The sequence below is a fragment of the Natrix helvetica genome, assembly GCF_964273705.1.
Source record: "Natrix helvetica genome assembly, chromosome: 11".
Classification (NCBI taxonomy): domain Eukaryota; kingdom Metazoa; phylum Chordata; class Lepidosauria; order Squamata; family Natricidae; genus Natrix; species Natrix helvetica.
In genome coordinates this window covers 4,354,023-4,373,077 of record NC_138562.1, presented here as the reverse complement: position 1 = coordinate 4,373,077, position 19,055 = coordinate 4,354,023, and the positions used below count along the sequence as shown (strand labels likewise).

Here is a 19,055-nt window from a genome sequence, read left to right as displayed (position 1 = left end):
GTGGTAAGGGCAACCAAAATGATTATAGGAAGCTCAATTCCTGTTATTCAGGATACTGCTTATAAGCACTATGTGCTTAGAACTTGAAGCATTGTTAGAGACCCCACATACCCACTTCACAGTCTGTTTACGTTGCTCCTCTCTGGGAGGAGGTTTCGAAGTATTTCTAGCAGGACTACCAGATTCTGTAACAGTTTTGTTATTTGTGCCACCATCTGGTAAACTCACCGGATTCATTTTTCATGCCATGCACATGTATACTAGACCAAACGAGACTGTTGTTTCTCTGTGTCATATATGTGTGTATATGTGGGTATATGCATAATGGCTAACTTTCGAGAGCTGAATGAAACAAACAATATCCATTGATAAAATAGGTTTGCACTTAGTGACGATCATAAAAGCAGTTGTATAATCGAGATCAAATTTTGGACTCAACTGTGGTTTTAAGTTGAGGACTATATGTATCCTAGTGTTGTATAGTAGTGTATACTTCAACTCTATCATATGACTAAGTTGAACAATGGCAGCTCTGGTCTCAGACACACTTAACATTTAACAAGCTTGATTCCTTATTTAAATAACTATATAGGTTACAAGAAAAATATAGTCCAATATATTTTCCTTAATCGGGCTACTTAGCTTCTAAACATGTTGCCTGAACACATTATTTCTAAAACTTTATACTAATTGTATAGATAAAGAACCATTTCACTAATTTGCAAACTGTTCCATATTCACATAAGATGATAACAATCTGTCAGAAAAGTTCTGAACTTTTAGAGAATAGCAAACTATGCAGTTTAATGTTGCTTTGAAAAATTTAGAGCAAATGATATAGTGATTTGTAGGCATCTCAAAAACACAAATGATTATTAGAAATCAGCATGTATTTGTCAAGAACAAGTCTTTTTGATTAGACAACTTTTTCAGTAAAAATGATGTAAACATAATATATCAATATATATATTTTAAAAATTAACTCTATGATATTCCTCTAAATAAGATATATCTGTTAGAGGAATTTACATAGAACTTCAAAAGACTATTAAAAGAATCCTCATTAACGGCTCATCAAATTTGAGGGAGGTATTAAGTCAGATGCCACAAAGTCTACAACGTCCAGCACTCTACCACATTTTCAATAATGATCCCAATGGAGGGAATGTTTTACTAAATTTTTACATGATACAAAACTGGATGAAACAGTACTTTACAAGACAGAAGCAATATTCAAAATTGTTTTAATAACATAGACAGAAAACAAAATGAATTTTGAGATGCAAATGCAAAGTTCTTACCAACATACAAAATACAATGATATAAAGTGAAGAAAACAAAGCTTGGTAATAGTATAGATGAAAAAAAATCCTGAAGTTGTCCAAACTAAACATGAATCAGCAATGCAACATGGATACTAAAAGGGTAAATGCAAGTTTAGGTTGCATTAGCATAATTATAGCTTTCAGGTCAAAAGAAAAATGTTCCATTATATTCTATCTTGATCAGATCCTGTCAGAAATACAATGTCCAGTTTTTGGAGCTACAATTTAAGAAATATTCACTAAAAATAATGCAGTTCCAAAGGAAAGTAATCAGATTTATCGGGGATTGAAATCTGTCATGAGAAATGATTAAATAAATTCTGCTTATGCTTGGGGGGAAATTCTGAAGGCTCACATCTTACCATTTTTCAAATACCTAAAGTGATAGCAGTCAGAAGAAATGTCATCTTCCGCAAGTCAGGGAATATTTTTCTCAAGATAGAGGAAGATATTTGAATTTTAGGGAAGGCTTTCTAAAAAGAATTAAGCAGTGAAGTAGCAAGCTTTCTCTGCTGGATATTTTCAGATGAAGGTGGATATGCATCTGTTAAGGATGCTCTAATTAGCATTCCTGTACTAAGTAAAAGATTGGGTTACGTGTACAAAATATTAGCTTCCAACTTTATGATCTTTCAAAAACATCTTATTGTTAACCAAAACATTCAGGAATCAAGGCCCTTCCACAGCTCCTTAATCACTCAGGCAATTTGTATGATATTCCTTCTTTTGCATAATGCTTACTCCCTTACTTTTTAATGACTTTAAATCCTGCTGATGAAAGACAACTAGTGGTTCTGCTCATTACCATGAGATTCTCCTATACAAAGATCATTTTGTCAAATGTATGATTACCAAATAAAACATTTGAAGAAATATTCTAGTGTCATCAAAAAGGAAAAGTTTGTACAAAAAGGATAGTAGAAAAGAAAAACTGTTGATAGTATAAAATAAGAACTCACCAACTTGATTAGCAGAAAAAGGCAAATTAAAATATGATTAGGGGAGCAGTATAATATTCAAATTCAGACCAAGAGCTAAAGCAATTAAGGCAGAGCAATCATTATCCATGGTCTGCTTAACCATGGTTGTGTAAACACAAATGGTTCACGGGGTCATAAACTATGATCTGCAAACCACAACTGGAGATTTCATACATCCTGAATCAACAATATATGAATTAACGAAGAGTGAATCCTGTCCTTGAAGAAGCACAAAATAATCCTTGCTGCTAAGAAATACCGAGACACTTAATTTAACCTTGTAACTAACAACTTGACTACGTTCACACAACAGTCTAATGCAGAGTTTCTCAGATTTGGAGGCTTGAAGATGGGCGGAGTTCAATCCACAGAATCCTGGGAGTTGTGGTTTCACACGTCCTGAAGCGGCCAAGGTTGACAAAACACCGGTGTAGTTTGCAGCCAACCAAACCACTATTTTCTGAATTTTGACCCCGGGATGGATCTACGGACTACACACGAAGCCACAACTAAAACTGACTCTGTTTATCCAAAGGACGAACCCACAAACAGCCACGGCCACCGAGGCGTTGGGGCCCGATTCCATCCTTCCTTTGAAGGGCCCCGCAATCCTCCATCTCTATACCGGAAGCCTCCGCTAGAAGACACGAAGCGCCGTGATTACGCTCCGAAGCCGCCGCAAACGCACCGGGAGGAGGAGGAGAGCGGAAAGCCCCTTCCCTAAATCCCCCAAAGGTGGGCAGGTAACAGCGCACCTGTGCAGCGCTCCATCCTTCCCGGTCACCGCGGGCTACTGCCACCATCGACCCCGCCGAACGAGGCCGGGGGGGGGGGGGAAGGCGGCAGAGACCACGCCCCCAAGCGGGGAGGGCAAGTGCGGGGGCCCGCCAGGGGGCGCCCACGAGCACAGGCAGGCCTGTCCCACCCCCACTGGGCATGCGCAGAGGCAGGAAGCCCGCGCTAGGTGGGGGGGCGAGGGCCAGCCCCCCCCCCCAACCCTAACTCCAGCCTGATAACCCGCAGCGTGGTATTCGCGCCACAGCCGGCGGAAAGGAGACTCCGGCGCTTAGGAAGGCGAGCGGCGAGAGTAGCGGCGTTGGGGTTTTTCCCGCCGCCGCCGCCTTTCTCCGCCCCTCAGCCGGCTGATCGGCCTCATCGTTAAAGCACGCGGAGCCGGCTGCCGCTCCTGCCGCCTACCTCACGGGCTCCGCGGTCATGTCTCCGTCGTTGTCCCTCGCGGCCGGGCCGGGGGGTGGGCGGCCAGTTTCAAGCGCTGACAAGAAACAAAGCCGTTGGCGCCACCGACCCCACCACCGTCGCCACCGCCGCCATCTTGTTGGCGAAAAGAGGAGGGAAGGTCCCTCCCCTCCCCCGCCTCCCCTTTTTCACTCCGCGTCCTGTCATTGGCTCTCGAGGGCTGGCATCTTTTTTTCGATTGGGCAGATCACGTCGGCGCTGTTACTAGGGCGGTTGGCGTCATCGATCTTCTCTACCGCTTCCGATTGGCTGCTACGGCGGCTGTCGTCGGCTGTTGTCACGCCGCATGACGTCACTTGAAAGGGAGATAGGATTGCGGGGGGGGGGGCGAGCGCTCTCCGGCCGTCTGCCCCAATGTAAAAGGCAAAAACTTTGCAAGAGTAGTTTTGACGTTACACCTGCCACAGACTGACTGTGTGTTGCACACCTGGTTTGACAAGAGCTTAATGCAGGTCTTCAAACTTGGCAACTTTAAGACTTGTGGACTTCAACTCCCAGAATTCTCCAGCTGGCTGGAGAATTCTGGGATTTGAAGTCCACAAGTCTTAAAGTTGCCGAGTTTGGGGTCCCCTGGCTTAATGCATCAGTTCTTCTCACTTATTTTAAAACACATTATATGACTTCTCCCTTATTTTAAAACACATTATATGACTTCTGCATTTAACATATTTACTGTTGAGAAAACATTCTACCATCACTAACCATCTTGTCTCTCGAAGTTGTGGGAGCTTCATCACTGGAAGTTTTCAAGAAGAGACTGGAGACTGGAGACTGCCCTCTGACAAAAATGGTGTAGGGTCTGCTTGGGTGAGAGGGTTGGACTAGATGACCTACAAGATCTCCTCCAACTCAAGGTACCTTCTTGTGACAATAGTGATCCCTCTACCAAATCACCTGGTTTTGATCTGCCTCGCTATATCTGGACTGAATTGGACAGCCAGTCATACAGCCTCTGCCGTACCTCTGTAGAATGTTTGTATGTAACTGGGGGGATTGTGTGTATATACTTACTTCTCTTCTGTCAGGTTCTCATCATATGCTAAATAATAATTTAACAAAACCAAAATTCTGTCATTAATCTCTAAACTGAGGTTTATAAAGCTGAATGGTCAACATAGTCAAAAATATCATATAGCCTTTATTTCTGTGTCACCATAGTTGATAATTACAACTATTGTAATCTGACAATTATGGTTCTTAGTTTAGTGCAACATATTCAAGAGCCAAAAGATATGTAACAATGGGCCAAAGTAAAACAAAAATGAATGATATTCAAAATACTTATATCAAGATGACGAAGGTATTTTGAAGGAAAAATATACATCACCCAGCTAACATCTAGCCAATTCCTGGTCATTTTCTTAGGCAAATCAGTATTGTTTCCTTGGCAATAATAGCTTTTTTCTTAGAAACAGTCAATTGCAATATTATTGTAACAAATTGTTTCATTGGACTAGGTTTTAAAACGTGTGTTCAGGAATGTCTGTAGAGATTCTCAGTCATCCAGGTCATGGTTGTCCCAAAGGTGCTTTTTTCAAGAGACAAGTGGACTTTCTTGTTTTTCTTTGAAGGCGTTTCACTTCTCATCCAAGAAGCTTCTTCAGCTCTGACTGGATCACGGGGAATGGAATGATTTATACTCCTTGCAGACAGCGGTCATTTACATTCTTTTAGAGCAGTGTTTCTCAACCTTGGCAACTTGAAGATGTCTGGACTTCAACTCCCAGAATTCCCCAGCCAGCTGGCTGGGGAATTCTGGGAGTTGAAGTCCAGGCATCTTCAAGTTGCCAAGGTTGAGAAAGAGTTTTAGAGGGTCATTGAGGCCACTTGGAGGTTTGCCTGTGTCCTCAGCATCACTTGAGTGGTACAAATAGTTCCTATAGTCTGCAATTTTTCTTGAAATCTGATGTGGGAGTATGAACGGGTTTCCAGAATAATTGCAGACTACAGGAACCATTTGCACCACTCAGGTGACCCTGAGGACACAGGCAAACCTCTAAGAATGCAAATGACCAGCTGCCTCCAAGGAATATAAATCCTTCCATTCCCCACTATCCTGTCAGAGCTGAAGAAGCTTCTGGGATGAGCAGTAGTGGTGGGTTACGACCAGTACACCCCGGTACAGGCGTACCAGTGTCTGCCCGGAGCACCAGGTACCGTTCCGGTACGGTGCTCTGGAGGGCCCGCCCGCCCACCCATCCATATAATAGCTTACCGATATTTGAGCTCTTTGGGGCTTCTGCGCACGCACATGGAGCATATGGCACCTACGCGACACTCCGCCAAGCAGCTGGAGCGTCGCGGCACGTTACGGACGATAAGTATGTGTGCATGTGTGGTCGACACAGAACCCACCACTGATGAGAAGTGAAATGTCTTCAAAGAGAAACAAGAAAATCCAGTTGCCTCTTCAAAAGCACTGTTGAGCTCAGGATTTGATTTTCTACATCAGGTTTTAGACAGCAAGAGGGGAAATTAATTATTTAGTTAATTAAATATAAATAAATGTTGAGGCCATCTGACCCCAACATGGCTCTGGGTAGATTTAAAGGAAGGGGAGACGGAGCCGACATATTTCCCGGTTGCTATGTTGCCTGCATTTATGACAAAAAGTGGCGGACGGACGTCGTGGAAATTTCAATCGAACAAAATGATGCGTTGGTAACATTTATGCATCCGCAAGGGCCTGCTCATTCGTTTTATTGGCCCGAAAGACAAGAGGTTTGTTGGGTTACAGAACCGCATCTTGTTTGCATGCTTCCAGTGCCTTCAGTTACAATATCAATTCCCAGAAGCAACGCTAAAGAATGTGGCGCGTAAATTCGATAATAAGCGATCGTTGGAATTTGGCAGTTCATACGAACAGTACGGACTTCGGCTTGGGAACCATATAAGATACCCACACAAGGCTTTGGAACCTCGAGGAAGAAACCAAAGTACAGGCTCGGGATCCTGAACCAAGAAACCCACCTGTGGCCCATATTGGATGGCTGTCAGATGTGCCACCTATGATGACGGGGTTGCTGGGTCAAGTGCCTGAACTGGTAGTGACAATGTCACCATGGACCAATGCAATATAATAGTAGTAATGATGTCTATATAAAACGAACAAGATGAAACAATAATAGAATGCATGTGACGTTGCCATACAACAGAGGTGTCCAAACTTGGGAACTTTAAGACTTGTGGACTTCAACTCCCAGAATTCCCCAGCCAGCCATGCTGGCTGGGGAATTCTGGGAGTTGAAGTCCACAAGTCTTAAAGTTCCCAAGTTTGGACACCCCTGCCATACAACCTCCTCACCTTTGTCCCTATATTTAGGGCTTTATAAGTCAGCGATGAAACACCAATCCTACTTCATTAGGGCAGTTGAAACATGCTCTTTCTAATGAGAATGATTTAACAGAGTTTCCAGGAGGGGATTTTTTTTTTTGTAAAAGTGGGCTGAAAATACCCTATCTTTGGCATTTTTACAAAAAACGCGTGAACTTTACACTTTACATTTGTGAGCTATTGGAAAGCAGAATAACATTTTATATTCTAAAACCTTGTGTTGCTAAGTTATTACGCACAAAGTTTCATGTATCTCATACCTTTCTTTCCAGAGATATAAAAAGCCAAAACTTTAACCTTTTTTCAAGCCGCAGTCATTTTTGGCCAACATTCCTCCAACCTACATTATATTGGCAAAAGTATTCGCTCACCCATCCAAATAATCAGAATCAGGTGTTTTGCGAAAGAATGGATCGCTCTCAGGAACTCAGTGAATTCCAGCGTGGAACTGTGATTGGATGCCACCTGTGCAACAAATCCAGTCGTGAAATTTCCTCGCTCCTAAATATTCCACAGTCAACTGTCAGCTGTATTATAAGAACGTGGAAGTGTTTGGGAACGACAGCAACTCAGCCACAAAGTGGTAGGCCATGTAAACCCGTCCAACATCAGTGTGTGACCTCACAAATGCGCTTCTGGAAGAATGGTCAAAAAATCCCATAAACACACTCCTAAACCTTGTGGGCAGCCTTCCCAGAAGAGTTGAAGCTGTTATAGCTGCAACCCTATGGATTAGGAATGGGATGTCACTTACAGTAAGTTCGTATGCGAGTAAAGGCAGGTGAGCGAATACTTTTGGCAATATAGTGTATCTAGATGGAGATCACTCAGGAAAATATTTTTATTATTTTGTTTAATAGAGCACAACAAGTTGTACAAGATGGCCAAGTTTTGTTTCTCTCAACAAAATATTGCCGGAGGTGTTATGTCTCAAAGTTGCTGAAACCTCAGAGTCATATTGTAGAAGGCTGCAATATGGGGGTCAAACAAATATCTCCGCAAGTATTGCATCAGCAATCCCCTCATGGCCCACTAGTGTTGGGAACCCCTGACCTCAATGAATGGAATCTCAATGGTGCCAATACTGAAGGTGATTTGAGGGCACCTTCACATCAGCTGACTGAAAGGAAGGTGCTCAGCTGTCCCTTCTCCACAATGGAGGGGGAAAAGGCTGTGCAGGAGGACATCTCTGTGCAGTGAGGTTTTCCAGATGCAGTCAAATCCCCCCCCCCCCCCAAATTGCTGTTTCAGGCTAAGAAATTGTTTATTGAAAGCTGACAAATATCCATAATAGCCATTTCAATATCCATGCTACAACTTGGATGCTCTCAATAATATAAAAATGTATTTTTCAAACATTGTTGGAATCAAATACTGAAAAATAGTACAATGGTGTTAAGGCACTTGGAAAGTCATTGAATACAGGAAACCTTTGTAAGAGACAACTGAACAGCCGAGTTACAGTAGTAGCTACTTCAAGAAATATCTTTTTATGGAGCTTCCACAGCCCTTATTACACCCTGCCCAAAATAAACCAATGCAAACCAAACCCAGGATGGGGTCTCCTTCCTGTGGAGAACCTGAGCCTTAGCACTAAACCCAAGCAGGGGAGAGAGAAGAGGGAGAACTATTCAAACGGCACCAACACTCGCCTGAAGAAAACCAGCTATTACAGTCTCTGCTTATTTTGGGATTCGTTCTTTCCTCTCCAAAATGTCTTGGAAGTTAAAAACAAAAAAGTCCATTGAATAGTATGTCTCCGTTGCCATAGTTAGACAGGTTAGCATGTCTAACATCTAGTCAGGATTCAGAATGAGAAATGTTTCAATTTAAGTGGGTTCTTCCCACATCATCTACTTTTCCTTTGATTTTGGTACAAATGCCAGGATTGTATACATAGCACCTACACAAGAGATAAAGAGGAGATTCTGGTTTTGTGTTTCTTCCTCCCAATTGCTCAATCGTGAAAATAATTTGAAGAATGCCAGTGATCTCTTTTGGGGACATAGTGGAGGACTGCATATTAAGTTCAACCCACTAGAGACAATGTCCATGACCAAAGCTGAGCAGGTGACTGTGTTTGGTAAAAAGATCAGCACAACAATAATAGAACTCAACTGCAGAGCTCAATCTACATGGTGGTGTAGATCTCAACACTGTCCACGTTTGATGGAAGGGCAGCGTAGAATTCTAGGAAGTTCAGTTCAGCAGCAGGAGACCAAGGAAATGGAAACGGTCTCACACATGGCAACAGCATTCATTTCTCTTCAAAGAAAAGACCCGAGGAGGCCACTCATTAAATGCTTAGCATGTTCAACCGTTATTTCCCACCCTATATGTTTATCTGTTGGTTCTATTCTTTAGGCGAAAGCAAATCGCCTAATTGCACAGAACCAAAACACCAAAATCAGACTCGCTACCCATATCAAGAGATGACATGCTCAGGTCTTGCAAGACTAAGAAATCTTGCTGAGAAATAAAATCCCTGCAGGTGCTGGAAAAACAGCCACGATGGGAGCTTACCTATGAAAGGACCATCCTTGCCTGAAAAAACCAATCAACCCAGGTGAGCCACTTCTGAAGCTCTTGCAGCGTGCAGAACTGCGAACCGGAAAAGCCTGCACACATGCAAGGCATAAAGAGGTGTGCCGAGTTAAGCTTTTGGAACTTTTTTGGCCTTTTTTAGGCTCCCTTGTTCTTAAGACAAAGTGACCCCTTGGCCTCGGGGAAATGGAAATGGGTAATGTGCTGTAATATGCATCCTGACGTTTAGAGCAAAGGGTTTGTCTTGCCAAGGCACCAGGGATCTTTGGTTAGGTGTGCAAGGATTTCGTTCGTTTCAAAGAGAGGTAGCACGATCTGGATCTTGGACACCAGTGCTCCACTTTGGCGAATCACAATACAGCAACATTCTTAATTCATCAGAAAGCTGAAAGGAAATAAATATACATATATATATATATATATAATATATCTGTCTGGATGCACCTGGATCATTATCTAATTTTTAAAAAGCGATTCCTTCCTAATCCTAATGACACCAAGCGAAAACAAATGTATTTTGCAGCATTCATCCTTTCAAGCACCCCTGGAAAGGAGGATAAAAAGACACCAAACGGAAAGATGCTAGACAGTAGAGAGCAGGGAGCAGGAAGTACAACATGGCGAGTGGGGTTCTCTTATCTATATTAAGAACTTAGGGTAATCCAAACTATGCCCACATTGGGTGTGCCATAAGCTCTGGAGTTGGCAGGTGCGTTTCATAATTCTACTAAGAATCTATTTCTTGGAGCAGAGTATTTAAAAGATAGAAAACACACATACCTGTATGGATAGCCATGGTATTTGGATCTGAATACTGAGAGCAGCCAGCTGAAGAAGACAACCACAAGGCCAATGCCAGCCATGCATATGACTATGGAAGAGGAAAAAAGTAGGTTCATGTTAGCCGAAAACTCACATCGTGAGACTGAACTGTAGAGGGGAGGGCTCAGAAAAGCATTGGAAAGGGGAGGGGGCGTTTTGCAAAATGGGAAGGCCGCCACTGCCTCCATGCATTTACATAACAAACAACTTCCTGCGGACCCCATAGGATGCAGCAGCTCCAGCAGCAGCAGCAGCAGGAGAGGTACCCCAAAGGCCTGCCAAGATAACCCTTCTAACGCCTGGCACCACTTGGTTCAGCAGTGCTCTGGGAGGGCAAGTCTTCAGGAAGACTAAGAAAGGACCCCTCAACCCTTTAACTGAGAGGGGTGGCGGACATATTTTCTGCTGGCAGTGGACTTAAATCCTAAGAAGTGCTGAGCAACTGTTTAAACCCTCCCTCTCTTCCCCACCTGCGTCTAGCCATGTAATCCAACGAAAGCATTTTGCTGTCGGTTCTGATACTTACTTTTTCTCTTCCCCACTTCCAAGTCAGACGTAGCGGCTTCATAAAGAAGCACAATCCCCAGAGTGACACCTGCATCTGGGAGAAGGCAGGTTAAGGCCACAGCCATAGACACAACGGAGCCTTTCACCTTTGAGAGAGATCCCATCTTAACTAATGATTGCAAACATTCAGATTTCTACACTTTTACAGGGATGGTTAACAAAACATCTGCCCAAAGTTTAGCGTGTCATTTGAACATAACATAGAATGATAATTCCAACTAGGGTGCAGTGTTGTTTACAGATATTCCTCACTTAGCGACCACAACTGGGACTGGCTACTCAATCACTAAACACCACCGTTGTTAAGTGGAATATCACATGGCTGCAATGGGCTGTTAAGTGAATCACAATTATTAAGTAAGAGGGGTCTGTAGATTCGTCCTAGTAATCTGGCAAGATTGGTCGGGGCAAATCTGCAGCACACTCCCCGTCGGCCCAACGCAGGCCATTTCCTAAATGGTAAAACCATCACACAGCAGCACATGGCTGTAAAAACACTATTTCTGATTGTACTTTTGCATATTTTGTTTATTCTCAAGGATACTAAACAGTAAAACGATATGCGTTTCAGCCACAAATTGTGCTTGGCTGCTTCCATGGACGTAGTTCTGGAAAATAAAGAGATCAAACAAATGAAATTACTTCAGTGGGACAAACAAAGCTCAGAACCTGCATTTGCTCGTGAGCAGAAAATCATCCCCCACCCCCACCCCCAAATCAGTTCTTTAGAAAATGAAGTTGAGCTCAGAACAATTTAATGGCAAGTTCTGGCAATTGGCAATAGCACTTAGACTTATATATCGCTTCAGTGCTTTTACAGCCCTCTCTAAGCGGTTTACAGAGTCAGCCTCTTGCCCCCAACAATCTGGGTCCTCATTTGACCCACCTCGGAAGGAGGGAAGGCTGAGTCAACCTTGAGCCGGTGAGATTTGAACTGCCAAACTGCAGCTAGCAGTCAGCTGAAGTAGCTTACAGTGCTGCACTCTAACCACTGCGCCACCTCGGCTCTCAGCATTAATGCTCTCAGCAGCACTTCCCCTCCCCCACTACCTCCCACTGAACTTGGAAATTGCCCATCAGATGAGGTCCTGGAGCCAAGGAAAATGATCAAGGAAAAATGAACTCACCATTTGACCTGTGTGAGGATTCTTATGAGCGTATGGTGGCCCTCTGATGTGATTCCACATCTGTCCTGATGTCATAGCCAGAACAAAGCACTAAAAAACCAGAGACTGAATCAGCTGCCATGCGTGTGCCACCAGCAAACCTACTACAGCAACGTGGCCTATATGTTAACTAACCTCAAACAGGGCTTTTTTCACACTTTCAGTTATTTCAAACGTTATTCTTACGTTAACCTCAAAAACGTCATTGACAAACTATTCAGCTGTTAATTACACAATGGTGTGATTTAATCAGGTATAATTTATATCAGTGGTGGGTTGCAGGCGGGTACGCCCAGATACAGGCGTACTGGAGCCTGCCCGGAGCATCAGATACCATTCCGGTACGGTGCTCCGGAGGACCCAGCCGCCTGCCCGAGCTCCTTACCGGTCTTTTAAGCCTTTGGCTCTTCCATGCACGCGCATGGCACGTACAGCGCCTGTGCAATGCTCTGCTGAGCAGCTGGAGGCTCGCGGAAGTGCTAAGATGCATGCGCGCGTCCATGTGGATGCCATCGGGCCCATTCCAACCGTATTGGTTGGAACGGGATCCGGAACCCACCACTGATTTATATCCTATCAATAATCAATTTATTCTCAAAGGAACCAAAGAGGCCTAAAATGTTGGTTTCAGAGCTGCCCGTTTCCTGCAAAAAATAACTCCCAAGTAGGAATACAGAAACCTTCTTTCCCCTTTTTTAAAAAGGGGGGGGGGGGAATGCCCAATGCAGCTTCTTTGGGATAGTTCATGCTGCATGCCTGTGTGACTGAGTAGAGTAAGGAGTCAAGAGAGGTCTTTAAAATGTCAGAGATTGCTTACCAAAGCAGCAAAAGCCCAGCCTGTCTTGTTATAGAGAAAATCTAGGTTGCTTCTTCTTAAATAGACGAGGCCACCAATGACGGCCAGCAGCAGCCCCAACATCAAAGGTCCGGCATAGTTTGGTGGTCTTATCACTCGGATCTGTGAGAAAGGCAGGTTGCAATTGTCATCTCGAATCTACTTACCCTGAGAGTCATTATTTCACTGCCACCAGTGGGATGTAACCTTTTAGCACTGGGGTCATTAAAATGCCACCTGACTTGGACGTCTCCCACATGGCTTCTAAAATGTTTGGATGATTTATGGAAAGGGAGCACATCGAATTCTTATATGGGGGAAGGGGGGCTGGGGGGCTCAGCCAGGTATAGCATGGGATGACTAATCCACAATATAAAGAACATTTTAAAACAAAGATTATGTCATGCTTTGTTTATTAATATGTGTCTTTGTACCTTTTGAGGGACAGGACAGAAATAATTAAACGGAGTAATAAATAGTATAATTCCAACAATGAAAATAGCTGCTGCTTATTTCACTGCTCTCCTAATGGGATGATGGAGGAGAATCTGTACAAAGCAGCTTCCCAGCAGTGTCTTCAGATCAATTTTCCACCAAAGAAAAAGTTATACTAAGAAAGGTAATAAAAAGTATTAGAAATGATCCACAGAGAAAAATGAGGATTAACCTCTAAAGTTAGATATTCAAGCTACTTTCATGTTTTAATTACTATTACAATAAGTAACTTGATTATTAGAATATATCCGAGCAATTTTACAAAATATGTTCATTCAAAAAGCAAATGTTCTAAGGAGGTTGAATAATAAATAAGTGGGATGAGCACTGAATTGCACCACTGCACATTCTAGCACACTCCTGAGTTGTAAGACAAATAGTAAACCCATAATAAAAAGCTCATTTTTATAAAACTTGCCATGATAGCTTTGGCATCAAGTGAGCACATCTGAAAACTAGCAAACTCCAGAAGTGTTGGGGTTTTTTTTAAGTATCTGATCCCTCAACCACTCTACATTTCCATTTTGGGAATTAACAAAAATAATTGTTTTCATGAAAACATGAAAACCTGCTTCATGCAAACCATACGGGTTCATGTATCCAGTTAGAGACCAAAGGTGTCAAACTCAAAGCCCGCAGGCCGGATCTGGCAAATTGTGGTTTACAATTTGTTCTCATCTGTCCAAATTGTGGTCCCAATAATCCAAGACACAGTGTTTTTTGCTTAGTTTTGGCATCGTACTAAATCCAGCAGATAAGATGGAAGTTGGTTCTACTTTCGACCAACATTAAAGCAGCTCAGTCTTTTTGCTTGGCAGTCCTACTCTCTGAAGCCGAAGGAGATGCCCAGAGTTCAGCTGTGGTCCCCCAAAGCAGCAATGGGATAAGAGACCGTCTCTTTGGGCAGTCAAGAGTTAAAAGCATGACATCAGAGGCAAAGTCTGGTGTTTACTTACGTTCACATCTGTTCGATCAGCCACCCAACGGGCAAGCTGTTCAGCAGCAAAACCTCGTACTTGTAGCTCATAAGTGTCTCCTCTTTTGGGCTTCCCTTTTGGTGGGAAATTAATGAAGGTTGGAGCAGAATTCATGTTGAGCTTTATTTTTCAGCAAAATATACAAAAATATGTAATTGAAAACTTAGTCTCTAATGCCAAAGTTTAAATCCATGCTGTCAGAAGAACCCAGATTCTCAGCTTATGGGAGCAATATTTACTTTACAACTGATAATGTTAGCTCCTCTGCCATTAGGCTAAACAGGTAGTCCATTTAAACCATTCATTTAGTAACCATTCCAATTTACAACTGATAAAACTGACATGACGGTCTTTGCGTTTATGACCAACGCAGCCTCCCCGTGGTCACGTGATCAAAATTTGAGTGCTTAGCAAGAAGCAGGTATTTGCGACAGCTGCAGCGTCTTGGGACCATGTGATTTTTGACATCTTCGCAGCATGCCTCAGAGACAAGCAAAGTCAACAGGGGTAGCCATATTCTCTTAAGAACGGTGGCAAAAAAAAAGGTTTAAAATTGGGCCTGACTCACTTAACACTCGCCTTGCTTAGCAACTGACATTCTGGTCCCAACTGTGGTTGTGAGTGAAGGAATGCCTGTACAAGGATGGGAAAAGCCTTTTGTCCACTGGAGCCTTCCAGCTACTCTAGACCAGCTATTCTTAACCTGGGCACAAAGTCAGTGCTGCAGAACTGTTCTCTTCAGCCTTCTCCACCTCGGCAACTTTTCAGATGCTGCCTGGGGAAGTCTGGGAATTGCAGTCCACATCAGCTCACATTCTTACAATCTTAATCTTTATCTCTACTGGCCTTAGGACAATCCAAAGTGTTTTTAATAAAGAGAAATAATATTTAGGGAGTTATTTTTTGAATAATTATGATTCAGATTGTTTTCTAAATATCTTAATTTTTTTTTCAAAATAAAAGCAATGTTACCTTTTACTATCCTTTGTCATACAAAAAACCCCTGTAAGCAATTCCTATAAGCTCACTGCTTTAAAGTCACAAGAAACTCCTCACCATCTGAAATACATCAGCACCTTCATCGAAATCCACCATGGCAAAAAAGATCCTGTTGGTAAATGCACTTGAGTATCGCCAGGAGTTTGCCAGAATCTGGTACTCCTCGTCAGCTTGTCTGTCAGAAATGAAAGAGGGCATTAATGAAGAAAGATCAGACGTGAAGAAAGGAAGCCCAGCCACGGACACTGGTGGTATCAGGGCCATAAGCCCTGCACCAGCATTAGCAATTGTCAGAAAGTGTGTTGCTTGCCTCATTTAGATCCTGCAAAGCTTTAAATTAGCACCAAGAGCCCTTCCAAAATTTGCCACCAAATATACATAAGGAAATGTATAGAAATCTACCTAACTGTACTTATTTAGTTCACATTTACATTTAATTTAAAACAATTTAATCAAATTTAGTTCCCACCACCACTGTCTCTATCCTGAACCGGATTGCAGTTTGAAATGTGACTGCCCATATGTGACTTTTGATTCTATAAAGGTGGTACATTGCTGTTTGGTGAAACTCAAAATTAGGCACCATTTAGATTTCACTAAAACAAACTAAAGCTCTTGCAGCTCATTATGTTGGATCCCTCAAGCCTGTGCCACATCTGTGAATATGCATGCACTTATGCACACAGGAGAACAAATGTGCTTCAGGCCTGAGAAGCTAGAATTTAATTTCAGAATGGCGTGGAAAGAATTGTTACTGCCTTCTATATGTTCCTATCAAGGTTAGTGATGGCTTCTGAATATCTGGGCCTTCACTTCCCCGTTTGGTGCAAAGATAACACATCCAGTCATAATAATCTTGATTGCTAAACCATGTTATACATGCTACAACTCATGACATAATTCCACCCAGGACCGCTAAACATTTCACAATGGCTATTTTATCAGCTTTTAACAAGCATAATCCCAGCATGGAAATTCTTAAAAAGCACTAATGAGTATACTCTTTGGGTAATATGGTGAATTTCTAAATAACTGAAATTCTTACTTGCACACAACGCATTGTCTGTGAGGCTGAAGGGCAGTGAACATTATTATCACAGAATAATTCCTTGGTGGTGCCTTTACCAGACGTCGAAATTTGTCCCCATTCAGTCGAATAACTGATCTTTTGCTAGTCCATTCAATCAACTGGATTACTTTTTCAGAAAGCACCATCTAGGTTAGAAAGAAATTCTGCAATGTTAAAACGCATGCCGTTTTTCAGGCATCCAAATGGTCACAGTTTAAATGTTAATTCATTCCACTTAAATACACATCACAGCTTATCACAAGAAGTGTTGGCTCTCACTAATTTACCATGATGTGGTAAATCCGTAATACTACAGGATTATATGATTATCTCTCTTCACGTGGCATTCCACAATTTCCACCCTTTTTCCTCTTTCACCTTTCACTGTCAAGTTCATCTGCAAGCAAATTCACAGGATTGAAAGAAGCCCAACAACACACAAATGTTCACATTATTTTTGCACAATACACCTATATGAAAAATAAGGGTCTGCAAATTAAAAATAAACTCAGGAAAGAAACTGGGGGGGGGGGAGAGACGCCTGCAAGTTCTAGTCCTGCCTTAGGTAAAACTTGGGACAGGTACTCTCGGTCAGCCCAACTCACCTCGCAGGATTGTGGTTGTGGAGAAAATAGGTGGAAGGAGGAGTATTAGCTACGTCCATGGCATTGAGTTATTCATAAAAATAAGAAAGGATTAGCTATGTTCTTTGCATTGTTTATAACAGTAAATTAAAAAAAAACATAATCTAACTACACTGTTGCTTTTATGCATCACTTTTCCTATCCTGGCATACCATCCATCCTGCTCTTCCCCCTCCCCCTCAGCAACCACCCTCCAAAGTGGATCAACACCAAGGTTGCCATGTGTTAACTCTGCGAAGGATGCCAGATACGCATTGTGCAAACACAGCCACGTCTTGTCCCAAAGTTGCTCTTTCAGGAGGCAACTGGACTTTCTTGTTTTTTGTTTGATGACGTTTGGCTCCTCATCCAAGAAGCTCCTTCAGCTCTGACAGGATAGTGGGGAAGGGAAGGACTTACATTCCTTGCAAACAGCTGGTCATTTGCATCCTTTTAGAGGGTCCTTGAAGCTCTAGGAGGTTTATCTGTGTCCTCAGGGTCACCTGAGTTGGTGCTCCTGGTTCCTGTAGTCTGCAATTGTTTTTTCTCTCTGGAAATCCATTCCTATTCCCACACCATTCCAAAGGTGTCCATCCCAAACTGTATAGCTAAAAGTCTGTAGAGATTCTGTCATCCAGGTCATGGTTGTCCCAATGATGCTTTTTTCAGGAAGCACTTCTGCACTTTGTTTTTTTTTTCTTTGAAGACTGCAAGGAATTTAAATCCTTCCATTCCACACAATCCAGTCAGAGCTGAAGAAACTTCTTGGATGAGAAGCAAAACATCTTCAAAAGAAAAAAAAACCCAGAAAGTCCAGTTGCCTCTTGGGAAAAAAAGCACCTTTGGGTCCACCGTGGCCTGGAGGACAGAGAATCTCCATAGACCTACAGCCACATCTTCCCTCCCTGCCTTTTCAGCCCGTGTGCTATGTTCATGTCATGCACATTGGAGGGGGAGGAGACCCTTTGGGAGCTGCAGGCAACCGAATTTCATTTTAATATATGCGGATTCGCATACGTTCAAAGCGACCCTAAAGTTGTTGATTATGATTCTTGACAAATGTATCCTGTCTTTTTATGTACACCGAGAGCATCTGCACCAAAGACAAATCCCTTGTGTGTCCAATCCCACTTGGCCAATAAAGAATTCTATTCTATTCTATTCTATTCTATTCTATTCTATTTCTATTTCTATTTCTATTCCAATTCTATTCTTCTTCTTCTATTCTTATTCCTATTCTATCCTATTCCTTATTCTATTCTATTTCTATTCCTATTCCCATTCTATTTTTATTCTTACTCCCATTCTATTCTATTGTAAGCCTTGGCCAGTCCGGTGCAAGGCAGGGAGGCCCTATACCGCAGGGCCCCGGCAAAGAAAACGCCTGAAGGATCCTTCCCCCCTCTGGGCAGAACTCCGCCGGAGAGACGGACGAGGCTCCCTGGGCAGCGCATCCGGGGCTGCCAGGCGGAGGGGCGCCCATCCCGCCGCCGGGCGGGGTCCCAGGGCCGGCCTCGGGGTGGGGGGACCTTCCCTGGCGAGTATCGGGCTGCCTGAGGAGCCCCCACAATTGAGAGGCGGCTCGGTTTCCCTCCCGACAAGGCGGCAGCGAAGGCCCGGAAGGAAGGCCCGCAGAGGCACCCTCTTCTCGGCTTGAAGCGCTTCTTCCCGTCGAGAGGCGGAGGGACGGCCAGACCGCCCGGGTCTCGTGCGAAACGCCGCCACCGACAGCCTCGAAGGGTCCCACCGGTCTCCTCGCATGCCCCCACGGACGCCCCTCCCCTGCCTGGCCTTCTCTGCGCATGCTCAGAGGGCCTCCCCTCGCCCAGGCAACGAGGGTGGATGCGCGGCTGGATGACCTCGGGTTACCCCCCGAGCCCCGAGCCCGAGTCTGCCGCGCCGCTGACCTCTTTTTTCTTCTGCCCCTCCACTCCGGAGCCGCCCCAGCCGACCAGCAGCCCCAGCCCGCCCAGCATCAAGGCCCGCAGGAGCAGCAGCCGCGGAGCCGCCATGGCCGCCAGAGACAGAGGGAGAGAGGAAGACGGCCGGCACCGGCAGCCCG

At 43.6% G+C, this 19,055-nt stretch overlaps 2 protein-coding genes across 2 annotated transcripts in view; both read right to left on the bottom strand.

The window, feature by feature from the left end:
• The window catches only part of ATRX (ATRX chromatin remodeler), an 87,610-nt gene extending 83,946 nt beyond the window's left edge, over nucleotides 1-3,664 (bottom strand). Inside the window, exon 1 of the mRNA XM_081964191.1 lies at nucleotides 3,503-3,664. Within this exon, the coding sequence (XP_081820317.1) occupies nucleotides 3,503-3,522 (20 nt within the window). The 5' untranslated portion in view covers nucleotides 3,523-3,664. The remainder of the gene's footprint in view (nucleotides 1-3,502) is intronic.
• A 4,477-nt stretch (nucleotides 3,665-8,141) lies between these two features.
• On the bottom strand, nucleotides 8,142-19,055 carry MAGT1 (magnesium transporter 1). Its single transcript, XM_081964029.1, has 10 exons — nucleotides 18,901-19,055; nucleotides 16,347-16,516; nucleotides 15,359-15,476; nucleotides 14,282-14,422; nucleotides 12,813-12,953; nucleotides 11,957-12,046; nucleotides 11,374-11,437; nucleotides 10,789-10,863; nucleotides 10,221-10,311; nucleotides 8,142-9,825 (listed from the first exon to the last, which is right to left on the bottom strand). The coding sequence occupies exons 1-10, from the start codon at nucleotides 19,003-19,005 to the stop codon at nucleotides 9,810-9,812; spliced, it is 1,011 nt and encodes a 336-aa protein (XP_081820155.1). The 5' UTR covers nucleotides 19,006-19,055; the 3' UTR covers nucleotides 8,142-9,809.